The sequence below is a fragment of the Vanacampus margaritifer genome, chromosome 14 (genome assembly GCF_051991255.1).
Source record: "Vanacampus margaritifer isolate UIUO_Vmar chromosome 14, RoL_Vmar_1.0, whole genome shotgun sequence".
NCBI lineage: Eukaryota > Metazoa > Chordata > Actinopteri > Syngnathiformes > Syngnathidae > Vanacampus > Vanacampus margaritifer.
Window position 1 is genome coordinate 7,263,265 of NC_135445.1, and position 12,700 is coordinate 7,275,964.

The following is a 12,700-nucleotide window of genomic DNA, read 5'->3' on the forward strand; positions in this document are numbered from 1 at the left end:
ATAAAAAAAGGGCCTTTTTGTTTTAAAAAATATTTTTGATGGCTTGTTCAAAGGTGAAACGTTAAAACAACTGGAACGAAAATGCTACTTTGATTGTGTCTTCATAATTTGGATGAGTTAGAAGGTTTGCTGAAAAGTCCGCTCAAGTAAGCATCCCTGCTTGTGAAGATACAAAAGCTCTTTCCCCGTTGCTGTTGTCGGCAGGAGGCTGGGCCCACTCCAGAGGGCCAACATGAAAGCCTGATGCAATTTCGTAGCGACCGCCTCCCAGCGGGTCTCAGTTGGGCGTCCACAGCAAAACCTCTCTCATCCATCCCCCCCCCCCCCCTGCATCCCTTTTTCTTCATTTACTCCCTCTCACACATCTTCTTGAGCTCATTTATTTGCAGCTTCTGCATCCGTCATTCTGCCTTTGTGCTTGGCTACCTTTGAAAAAAAAGGCCTCCCCTCGTATCTGGGCCACTGCATCAAAGTAGCTGGTGCATCTGTCTGGGGCATCTCGCGCTAGCCTGAGAGAGATGTGAGGAAAGAACAGAGGGACTGTTAAAAATAGGAAAACAATAGCTAAAAGTGGACATTTATCAGCTCTTTAAATGTTGAAAGAGGTACGCTTGTTTCTCCAGTCGAATGATCTCATCCCTTTCAAAATGTCATTCTCCATCCAGATTTATTCATACTGTTTATATCCTGTGCATGAATGAGTCAGACTTAACAGAAGAGTACTTGCCATCAGGCTGACAAGTTGAATTGATCCCGTTGCAATTTAAAGAACAGACGTGACTCGCATGCTTGATGACGAGACCGTACGACTGTCAAGGCAGAGAATAGGAGACCCTACACGAACAACGTCCAGCTCTCGATTAACACGTAAGGGTCAATATCGGCGTTTTTGTCAGAGTTAATCCAGCTTACTTAGACTGCCCTGGTGAAGCCAGACTTGATTACTGGAACTTGTTTGGCACAAGTAAGGAACATTGGAACCTACGACCAAAATTCTCAGGCAAAAAAAATACCTCTAAAGTGTCTAATAAAGTCATGTCTGAAACTCGATACAGGAAAATATCGTTGCAAGCCTATTCACAATACATGTATCGATATGGAGGTGTCAGAATCAATATTCCACAATCATTCATAAAGTTTCCCGGCACATTTCTGAAAGCGGTGCTGGCGGTAAACCGGAAGTGCTGCTAACATTAAAAGAAGAAAACCTTTTTGCCATCCAGCATAATTTGGGTATACATACTGTTTTCATAAAAATGTATGTAATGTAAAATATCGGGATATTTATTAGGAATGTAACAATATCCCCAAAATAAATAAATATCATAATATAAAGTTTTTATATATATATATATATATATATATATATATTAAACAGAAGCTCATATTGGGGTAATAAAGCGCAATATTGTGTTTGTGTACATAACAACAGCAGTGATGGAGAAATAAGCTTGGCCATGTCGTCATGTGCTCTATTGGCTCAGCGGTGCAAAGCATCATGGTCTATGTAGTTCACAGTGTTGTGTTTGGCTGAAGCGGGCCAAAAAGTCATGTTTTTTATTGACGAAAAATGTGGAAAAATATTTGCTGGAATGACTGATTTAGAGGAGTGATAAAGTGGCCAAAATATTCCTAATTAAAATTAAATTGCACTAATAAACTAACCAACAGAGGATGCTAGAACTGCACAAATGGAATACAACCTCACATTTTTTAATGTTTCTGCCGTTACCGTTACATCCCTAATATGTATCACCTTGAAGGTCATGTTTCCGGATACACGTGTACCCTTATATCATGATACGCATTAATCACAAGGTTGTTGGCCCTAGTCACGCCCATGTAATGTTACTTAAAAAAAAAATCAAACAATTTAAAGATTGACCATCCCCCGTAGCCTACCAGTGACTTGAAATTGTCATTGATTTTGGGATAAAAATAAAAAAAAAAACACTATTTGGAACTTCACATTGCTCCTCCAGCCAGCCATGAACGTATTGTGTTGGTTTGAGTGTCCCAATAATCCTGGGTGTTCAGTTGTCAGGGGTTTTATGCTCCTGGTTGGGTCACCCAAGGCAAATGGATCCTTGGCGCGGTACCAGACCGAGTGTGACTCAAAAGCCCCTGCGATGAATAAAAAAGGTTGGAATTTAATTTCACACGCCCGGACGGAGGCCAGTGGTGCTCAACGGCGAGATGTGCTTAGAAATTCAGGCACGGTGTCAAGGGAGAAATGTTAACTCTTGATTGTAAGGAGACTGCTTAAATGCAACATAATGGCTACTTCTAAGAAGTGTCTATTTCTCCTTAGATGTCACCCAAGCTTCCTGCTTGGCATTTTTGCATGTGGTTGGACCCAGGGGGTGCCCCCTCCTATGGCTCAGACACACGTTCGATTCATAAACGGATAAACTTAAGTCTAATTAGCCGTAATAATAGTGGAAGATACTGTCGGACAGAAGCGCCGTTTTTTTCAAGCTTAATTAGGTGGGCTGGCTCCCAAACGCGTCCTTACCGATGCACTTTCCTAATATGGTCTCTCATATCATTATTCCACATTAGGATGCAAACACTGATTTTGCAGGCCATGTTGCGTATTCCTGCATGGCTTCATTATGTCTGTTTTTCAGCATGAGTGAGAAAACATTAGGGGGAATTTAAGGAAAGCAACGTCCGGCAAGCCATAAAAATGTGAATTCACCTTTAATGAAGTCTAAATTTTTCGCCTTGTGAGCAGCCCGTTATGAGTGCAATGTTTATGAATTTTTATTATTGGCTTTATCAGGCGCGGCTCTGTAAATTTGTAGAAAGTTTAAATCAACTTACAGTAAGCTGTGAGAGCATTAACTACATCAAAAGTCATTATCCTAATAAGATGTGACCTAATCTTAACAGTAAACTGCTTGTGCGCTTGAAACCCGAATATTCTGTACTGCTTTTTCAATGGCATTTGATAAGGTTACATACAACAAGAAAAACGGTCGTACTTACTGCAAAATGGATTTGTTTTCTGGAATGTCCATCAGGACAGGAGGCTCGGCCGTTTGGGAAGGGTTGCTTGGCTGATTTGTATGTGAAACGGAGTCACGGACACCTGGGATGAGGTGAAAGGATGAATACAAGTTAATATGTCCTCAACAGTCAGAGCATTAGGAACATCTACAAAATGCAATTAGATCCAAAACTAAAGCTTTATTGAAAATTCTGCCTTTACAATCATATTAAAGATCATGTTGTTTGTAGTCTTACATCTCCAAACATCATTTTAAAAAGAGCTAGGTCAAAAATAACCCAAATTGGGTCAAGAATGATCCAACCCAACTTTTTTAGTCAGTCAATCACAAAACTTGGTTCAAATTAAATTAATTTGTTTTGTGGGTTATTCATTTGAGCCAATTTTCTGAGGTATTCAGCCCATAAAATTGAATTGAATTGGGTCAAAAATGAACCAACCCAACTTTTTTAGTCAGTCAATCACAAAACTTGGTTCAAATTAAATTAATTTGTTTCGTGGGCTATTCATTTGAGCCAATTTTCTGAGGTATTCAGCCCATAAAATTGAATTGAATTGGGTCAAAAATGAACCAACCCAACTTTTTGAGGTATTTAGCCCATAAAGTTGGATGAAATAAATAACCCACAAATCAACCCATTTTTTGGGGTTGTTTTGTGGGAATTTTTTTCGATCCAACTTTTGGGGGTTGGTGAATACCCCAATTGAATTGGGTCAAAAATGAACCGACCTAAATTTTTTGAGGTTTTTAGCTCCAAATGTTGGGTCACATTAAATTAATAACCCAGAAACCAACCCAATTTTTGTTTTGTTTTGCAGGTTATTCATATAACCTTGGGTTGTTTTGTGGGTTATTCATTTGACCCAACTTTTTGGATTAATTGAATATAACCCCCCCAAAGTTGGGCTGCTTCCTTTTTGACCCAATTTGGGTTAATTTAAAAAAAAAAAAGTGTGTTTTGGTTAACTTGTACCTCATATATTTCAACGACCCTTTCTTCAAAAAGCTAATTAACAGTAAATTCCTGTGGCGATAAGTTCATGGACAACTTTTACTTTCCAGAGTATAAAAGATGTAAATTTGAAAACACATTTTTTACCACTGGAATGTTATACTGTATACAATTTCAGGGTCTCCCCCAGTGCCTTATAGGCCTAGCGAGGCTTTTCTTTACACTCCCCCAAGAATGGATTTACTCTTGATGTGGTTGTTTGCCACAGTGAGAAAATGTTTTTCAACAGGAGACAAAGGAGAGCAAAACAACAAATCACTGCAGGCAAACGAAGACTGAAGTACAAATCACGGAATCCGGCACTAAGACACTTGCGATAAAGGCAACATGTCGTCCATCATACCATACAGCTGCCAGACGCGGACTTTGTCTTCATAGGGGAGGTCGTACTTCAGAGGGTCCCCGACAGGACCCTGGTAGTACGGTCTCATGATGGACTCCATGGCTGAGGTGTGGACAAGGCCGATGGCGTGACCAAACTCGTGGACGGCGACTGCAAACAGGTCCATCCCGTGAGAGTCTGAAGAAACACAGCAGAGAGTGAAGTGAAAGACAAAATAGTTTTCCCTAAAAGTGGGATGGTACAAGTTGAATATTTTAGGACTTGGACATCACAAAAAAATTATTCCACACTGGGCTGAAACGAACCATACTAAACACTTCAGTATATTAGTACCCTTTGTCTGAACCAGGTGGAAATGTTACCCACAATGTGACTTTGTGGCCCAGAATGACGTGTTCAAAACCTAGTTCAGGTGTGTTATCCTGTGGATGTTCATCTGCTTACTGAACAAATTAAGAAGCATGGCAAGCTAAATCAGAAGGATTTCAGCGCTGTCGAGTGTGCGGCAGGGAGATAACTTTGCTAATCCTGCCTGAGTCTCGAGGTTGCCAGTCAGAACCAGAGAGCAGATCGACACCTCAGGGGCGGCTGAGGAGTATTCAAAAGAAAATGCTTCATACATTCCACATCTGACCGCTTTTATACAAAACGGAGATTTTCCAGAAATACGGAGCACTTGCATGCTATGCTAAGCAAAGCTAAACTAGCACAGAGCCCCTGAGGACTGTAACCTTAGCTTGGCACCTGCAAGGGACACACTCTCGTCCTTCCAGGTCCCACCTGGGACCTACGCAAGACAAATAGCGGCTGTAATCTACAAGAGCACACGGTGCAGACAGGAGAGGTGAACAAAAGGGGGGATTGAGAGGAAACAAGGGCTTTGAACTAATCGTGTCCAAAGCGTCATGTTTAGAACCCATGCGAGGCCGAATGAATCGAGCGCACGCCCGCGGACACAGTGGAAGCGTAGAGAATTTTGACTAAAGACAGAGCGAGCTTTGAAAAGCTTTACATTCTTTTATATTAAGCAGTCAAGGCTTCACGCTGACGGATTCACAAGTGAGTCATTAAGCAGCTTTCATATCAACCCAAATGCTTTTATTGTGTAGACACGATGCCAAAACTTTCTAATGGCAAAATTCAAGCTTTGAATAGAATGATCTGAACATAATATTAGTCTTTCTGGAAAATGGGTAAAAGTATGAATGCAAAAATAAGTGATTTTGTTTTTCTCCACCAGATTTTTGCCAACTTAGATCAACAATCTCATCGTATGTTCAACAAAAAAATTCCAGTTAACTCATTCACTCCAGCCATTTTCATTTTGACTGATTTTGCAAGGCCCACAGAATATTGTGTTCTATTGCTATAAAAACATGGAACCTACCAAAAGAAAGATTAGAGTCTCTTCTTTCATCAGGAAAAAAAAATTCTATCTGTTTCTGCTTTGGAGCAATTAGAATTAGAATATAGCTAAGTTTCATCATTATTCACAAATCGTTTTTTAAATAGTGGAGGAAACAGCTTGTTGCAACATTGCCCTGGTTGATCTCTTTTGCTCTGCTGCCACCTGTTGGCCGTTGAGAGGCTACATTAAAGCATTATGTATGCTCTAGCATAAAAATAACCCATTAAAAACGTATAAATATGTCTTTTGGACACGTAAAACATTTAAAAAAGAACGTATTTATATGTTTTTGGGGAGCAAATGAGTTACTTGAAGCTGGAAGTGGAGTATAGGGCTGTGCACAAATCGGCGGTGACCAGAACTAAGCGGCGGATTGGCTGGTGTAAACGAACGCCGATTCATAATTTTCCCATTCGAGTCTTAATGCTTCAATGCATATCATCAGAGAGGAACGTTTGAATGGGATCTCCCGTCTTCCTTTACGTGGGGATTGCATATGCACGGAAGCGACGTACGCTAGCCTGCGTAACCCGGAAGTAGTTTGTGGGTGTGTGTCTGTGTGCGTAGCAATAGAATAATTGGCTGCTTTAACATCTAGTTGTTGGCTTCTCGCGCAACAAACGAAAGGGACTTTGCAAACATGGACGCTGGCTGCCTCTCACGCCTTCTTAGCTTAGATGAACTAGCTTAGCATTAGTGAGTGCTGTAGATTAGTAATTGTGAGCGTAGCATGAGCGAGGATGAAAACTACTAGCGTAGCGTTAGCGAGGACGAAACTACTAACGTAGCATTAGCGAAGACGAAACAACTAGCGTAGCATTAGCGCGCTTAGCATTACTAAGAACGAAGCTACAACAAGCTAGTACACACCACGCAGATGGATTTAAAATGGGCTGAAACAACATCCTTGGTTCTACCGTTAGCCCGCCGGGTACATGGCGCGGGATCCCGGTGCTTAAAGTAAGTTAATTAAGTTATTTCCGTGGGGTTGGTACACTGTGTCAACAACTAGTGTAGGCTTAGACAAATCAAAGTGGCTTAGTAAACCTATGAAGATAAAACGCTTTTAAAATGCACCCCATTTACCATTTTAATCAAATTGGATTTTTCATATGTTGATTATTTGGGACTTGGTCAATGACATATAAAAAGAATCTCCGAGTCCACCATCCACTTACAGGACAACCTGGTTCACAAAATCTCTCTGCTCCCATAAATAAGAAATGAATATTTTAAATTACCATTCACTTTTCTTTTTTAGTATATGCAGATACACCACAGTAAAACAATTCACCTGCTTAATGAGGCCTTTGTTTCACTCAAGATAATTACTTGTCAGCAGCAGATTGCTTCATGGGTGATAATTAATAGAAGCAATTCGATGCCCATCAGAGCAAAAAGACCACTTCTTGAATCTCCTCTTATTTGATATTACCCTTCTCACTAGTCTTAATGGTAGCCAGATACAGCAGTGGTGAACTGGTCCAGTAAACACACTGCTTAATATTCCACTATTCAGCATCATCACGCACATTAGGAGTTGGCCTTAGCGGACCAAGATTTAATGCCCCGCTGAGAACAATGCACTGGGAGAAGGTGGAAGGGAATTAGCAAAGGCAATTACTCAGCGTTGGATTTGATCCGATAAGGTCCATTTCTCTCGAGATGATTACAGAGCTGAAGCGCTAACATTCAGATGACCTAACAAGTTCTTGAAGGCATCAACGTCGTGCCTTTTGTGAGAGTCGAACAATTTATGGATCAGATAGCTCGGCGGGAGCACAGCTGAGTTAAACATCTGTTGTCTGGACGGATACGCAGACACCGTGATAAACACGTCTGGTGATGAGGTTTGGAGGGAGGGTGTTGTGAGACAGGAGCAAGTATGCGACTGGAATATGTGTGTGACTTGAAGTCATTAGCTACGCCCCAATTGAGGGGCTGCACCATTCCGAGGACCCGGCCAATGCGCTTTATGTAGCCAAAAAGACAAGTCAACCCCAATTGAATGTCTTCTTTTTTGGGGGACTTCCTACATGAGTCACATGATCCCCACCCTAAGTGGTATTCCCAGGTGTCTTAACCCGTTCAAACCCAGAATACTGGCAATATTCGGATTTTGAAAGGCCAAGTAAACAAGCACAAAAGCCCGAATATGCTCCTATTTGTTTTTTTTCTCTGTGTGCCCTGCGATTGGCTGGCAACCAGTTCAGGGTGTACCCCGCCTACTGCCCGAAGCCAGCTGGGATAGGCTCCAGCACCCCCCGTGACCCTTGTAAGGAAAAGCGGTCAAGAAAATGGATGGATGGATGGATGGTCATCTAAAAACAATCGGGGTACCTTCTGCTTTGAACGCATTGATCTTCTGAGTATAGGAACGACTTGTATGTGTACCGTATATGTACGAGGGGTGCCAGTTGAAATGAGGCAGACGATAACTGCCTGTCCCTGTGTGTAATTATGACCTCTCCTAAAAGGTCTCCTAATAAGCAGACACTCAGACAGCAGTAATTACTGTACGTTGAATTTGAACCATCTCCGTGCATGCAAGTTTTTATGAAACCGTTATCTGTCATTACTCTCAAAGTGCTTGTCCTGTCTCTTGTCTACTAAAGGCCGAATTGTCCATTAACGTAGCAGTGCGAAGTTGTAATTTCTATGCTATATTTAATTCCAACGCGCTAACACTGCATTTCTGATTAGCTACTGTATGGCTTTTACATGGAAATGCTTCGTCTACTGCGTTGTGGCTCTTTCACTTGACCGATCTAGATGATTATGTCATTTGTTAAGAACATTGGTGTGGGGGTGGAAACTGTGTTAGAAACACAGAATTCCTTACTCACAGACCTTATATTAAGAATTAAGCAGACAACTAAAGACTTGGTAACTTTCATACTTGACTGGTGAGCAGACACTCTAAAAGGTCACTTTTCTTTCATGTCCATTTTACACTACAATACTACGTGGCTATGTCTTAGCATTGCTAACAACATCACTAGTGGTGGTAGCGGTTAGCATGTCTGCCACACCGTTGAGAGGTACTGGGTTCAAATCTTAGGTTTCCATGTGTGGAGATCGTCCATTAGGCGTGAATGTGAGCGTGAATAGTTCCTATGTATGTCCTGTGATTGACGAGTCCAGACTCAAGAGCACCTGCGTCAAACATACGGCCCCGCCAGGGAGTTCGGTACGGTCCGCGGGGTAAATCTACATAAGAAAATAAATAAATTACTGTATTTTTCTTTAAAATCTGCAGTTCCGCTATTGTCCGCTAGGAGGTGCGCTGAGTTTTGGTGAGCGCAATCGCAGACAACATGAATGCAACACTGCATTCCGCAGAACTAGCAACAGGTGGTACCTGAGCATAAGCGGAGCTGGCACCCTCATCAGCGAAATGTCTTTGTCAAGAAAGAAAAAGTGGACACAGAGTGTGGGATTTTTCAAGAAAAATTGACATATTCTTATATGTTCACGGAGGTGAATGGGAAGCCCGAGTTTGAGAAACAATTTCAGGTCTTTAACGAACTCAAGAAAGAGTTCGCAGTTTTTCGCTCACCATTTACAGTCAGAGCTTCTGATTTGCCTGTTGATATGCAACTTGAAATCATTGATTTGCAGTGTAACGTAGAATTGAAGGGCAAATTTGGCTCTGTGGGTTTGGACACATTTTACAAGTACCTCCCTACCAGGCTATCCTAAATTAACATTGGGACTACCTACGTTTGTGAGCGAGTTTTCTCACTAATGAGCATTAATAAAACAAAGCCGCGCTCAAGGCTCTCAAATAAGCACTTGCATGAGATCCTGAAATTGACTTCTAATCAGGACATGAGGCCTGATATTGATGCATGCACTTGTGCAGGGTAAACAATGACAAGTTTCATGGGCAAATACTAAGCAGGATGAGTAATAATAATTTACACAGCAATATTGCTGTAAAAATCCAGTTCCCCAGATAAGAACAGTGTGCTTAAGTTCCACAAAGCTGTGACTAAATGTTTAGCAACATTGTTCACTGTAATCAGTTTTTATACATAACGCAATCCGATCACCAAACCAAACTAAAAGTGAGTTGAGTTAATCCTTCAAATCAAGGTTTATCGAACCTTGTTAATTGTTCATTTTCTGTTTAGATCTACAGCCCAAGTGTGATGAAAAACAATACACTGAATTCAAGAGTTGTTATTTCCTGACCAGCTGGAAATATACCGTATGAAGATGTGTGTTTGCTTTTTAGATTAAAAGGCCTGATGCACTCGGATGCAAATTTCACCCTTGAGGGGCTTCATCACAACGGGGCTTTGGCTTAAAAGCAGGAACAACTTGCAGAGCTCGATGATTCAGACACGTACACCCACACACACGCAACACACAAACTGAAGGCCACTTGAATTTACTGACTACAACCACTGACTCTCACTAAATAGTTAAAGGCTGATGAAAATAACATCAACTTTTTAAGCTAACAGCACTTAAAACCTTCAAACATCACAGTGTCATCTCAGTTCAAGTACTCACTTCCGCTCGTGATGCCGCAAACGTTTTGTTGGTCTGTTTTTTTTTTTTTAACTTACAGTGTAAGCTTGGTGTTTGTGATGAATTGGTTCCGAAAAAGAAGCAAGGTGTTGTTTAAATAGCACTTTTCAAAACAGTGATTGACAGATACATGCGCATACAAAATGGAGACAGATTAAGAAAGTAGAAAAGCATGTCGAAAAAGTAGTAGCGTAATTGAATGAGGAACAAATAGCTCAGAAATGTAGCTAGGGGCGAGGCCAGGGAGTGTTTTATAAGCAATCAGAAGAATCTTGTAGTTTATGGAAAGCATTTAGAGACTGAGGCTGGTGTAGAGAGAGTTACAGTAATCCAACCAGGAGAAGCTAAATGTGTGGATTCTTAATGTGAAGAAAACAGGACTGGGCCAGTTTATTGACATGATAGTCAAATATCATAAGATGATGATGCCGAGATTCTTAGCAGTGGATTTATTGTTCTGGTAAAGTGGGCCAATAACCTGAGTCGCAGCAATGACAAAAAGTTCAATACCAATTTAAATAATTGATTTTGTGAGGATAAAGAACTGTTTATGAGCTAAACACTCATGGCGGGAAATCATCTGGTTATTGGGTTAGGCAGGGGGAAAAGATCCGTGTATCATCCACATTGCAGTGGTATGACATTTCATGAAAGCGGTTGAACAACTGACCCAGTGGGAGCACGTATGATGAAAACAGAATTAGCCCAAGGACGGAACCTTGAGGGAAAAGTAGGACATACGAAAACCCAGGGCCCGTCATACAGTGAACCTCATTTTTATGAATGACCCAGTTAACAAACATAATCACATAATTTTCGCTGCGTTTGGGAGGAGGTAGCGCTAGCAATAACCACAGTTAAAGTAAACATTACTGTACCCGAAAAGGCTAAATGATTTGCTAACAAACCTACTCTTATTTTATTATCAAAGACTGCGTTTTCATCTATTTCTGTATTGCACAAATTAAAATTTTTAACCACACAATGATCAAAATAAATAAACATAATGTCTTTCTGCGGATGGGTTGGATTAATTGCATTTCAATTCAGTTTCACTGTACATGAAAATGGTTGTACTGTAGACAAAACAAACATTGCAATGGCTAGCCACAAAATTACTGATGAGACTATTGGCATGTCCAGAAATTGACATTAAATACCAGTCATCAAAATAAATTGGTCTTTATTTTATTTTATTTATAGTACAGGTAAGAAAAAGACTCAGTATTGACCTTCCTTTTTAACGTCCTCAGACATCGACTATGATATTTTAGACAAAGGACAACAATCTGCCCTTAGCTGCCTCTTGTGCCATTTTGTGTCAGATATTATTGAAAAATCAATGGGATCTTGTTTTCTCAAATGATTCCCGACCTCTATGAACGCAGTGGACCGGAGCCAAATGCTAACACCGATAAAAATATAATCACAATTTAATGATCAAACCTGCAACTGTGGCACTTAAGCTCATCTTTGGATCATCTTTTCTTATTAAGGCCAGGCTGTAGTTCGCTCATTTGCGCGAGGTGTTGGTGAAAGCAAAAGTGTTTTGACAACAAATGAATACAGTCTTATGGACAACCTCTGACCCCTTTACTCTTCACTTCATTACACTCACTCTCTCCCCCATTTGTGCAGCTGGTGAGGATGCCGACCCCCCCTTTGCTACTTGCACACATGAAGACACACTGCTTGCTTGTTCTGCCACTACTGCAGCCTGGCGGGAGATCTAATGGGGCCGGACTAAGCCGCAGTCTTGTAACATATGGCTCAGGGCCATGACAGCACGGACGTTTTGTGGCTTTGAACAATGGATGTTCATGAATACTTTGATGTTCACGATTTAATTAGTTTCTGAGTAAGTCTATGAATTAAAAACAAATGAGCCTTGAGAATACGCCCTTAACACGCCACTGCAGCCATTTCCCGTCTCATATATAAGCGGTACTGTTCGGTACTATTTGGTATGGCATGCATTTTATTCTATTATACATGTATCATTAAAAACTATAGTATTTCCCTGATTTGTTGGAATTTAGATGTCTCCGGGGTTGGTGAAGGACTCTGGTTGGTGGCCTGGTGGGTGGTGTCTGGTCGGTGCTGGATTTCACTTTCCTTTCTTTGGTCCTTCCTCGGGTCTCCTGACGGCCTCACAACTCTGGCTGGAAGTGTTCGGTTTAGGTGAACGGTATGGGATTTTTTAATAGGTTTTAGGTGAACTAATGAATACACACACACTCACACACACATACTGACCCACACAGAAAAAAAAAAGAGAGAGCAATGATGATGACATGTCAAATCGGTAAAATTACCGAATGAACAATACTGAGATCTCCAGAGAGAGAGAGAAAAAAAAACTATAGTATTTCCATTTACTGTGA

At 40.9% G+C, this 12,700-nt stretch overlaps 1 protein-coding gene across 3 annotated transcripts in view; it reads right to left on the minus strand.

Moving 5' to 3' along the window:
• The window catches only part of LOC144034146 (matrix metalloproteinase-17-like), an 87,141-nt gene that overhangs the window by 7,623 nt on the left and 66,818 nt on the right, over positions 1-12,700 (minus strand). For all 3 annotated transcript variants that reach the window (XM_077542709.1, XM_077542710.1, XM_077542711.1), the window contains 3 exons: positions 4,370-4,546; positions 2,992-3,094; positions 427-509 (listed from right to left, as the gene is read on the minus strand). In XM_077542709.1, the coding sequence (XP_077398835.1) occupies positions 427-509; positions 2,992-3,094; positions 4,370-4,546 (363 nt within the window). The remainder of the gene's footprint in view (positions 1-426; positions 510-2,991; positions 3,095-4,369; positions 4,547-12,700) is intronic.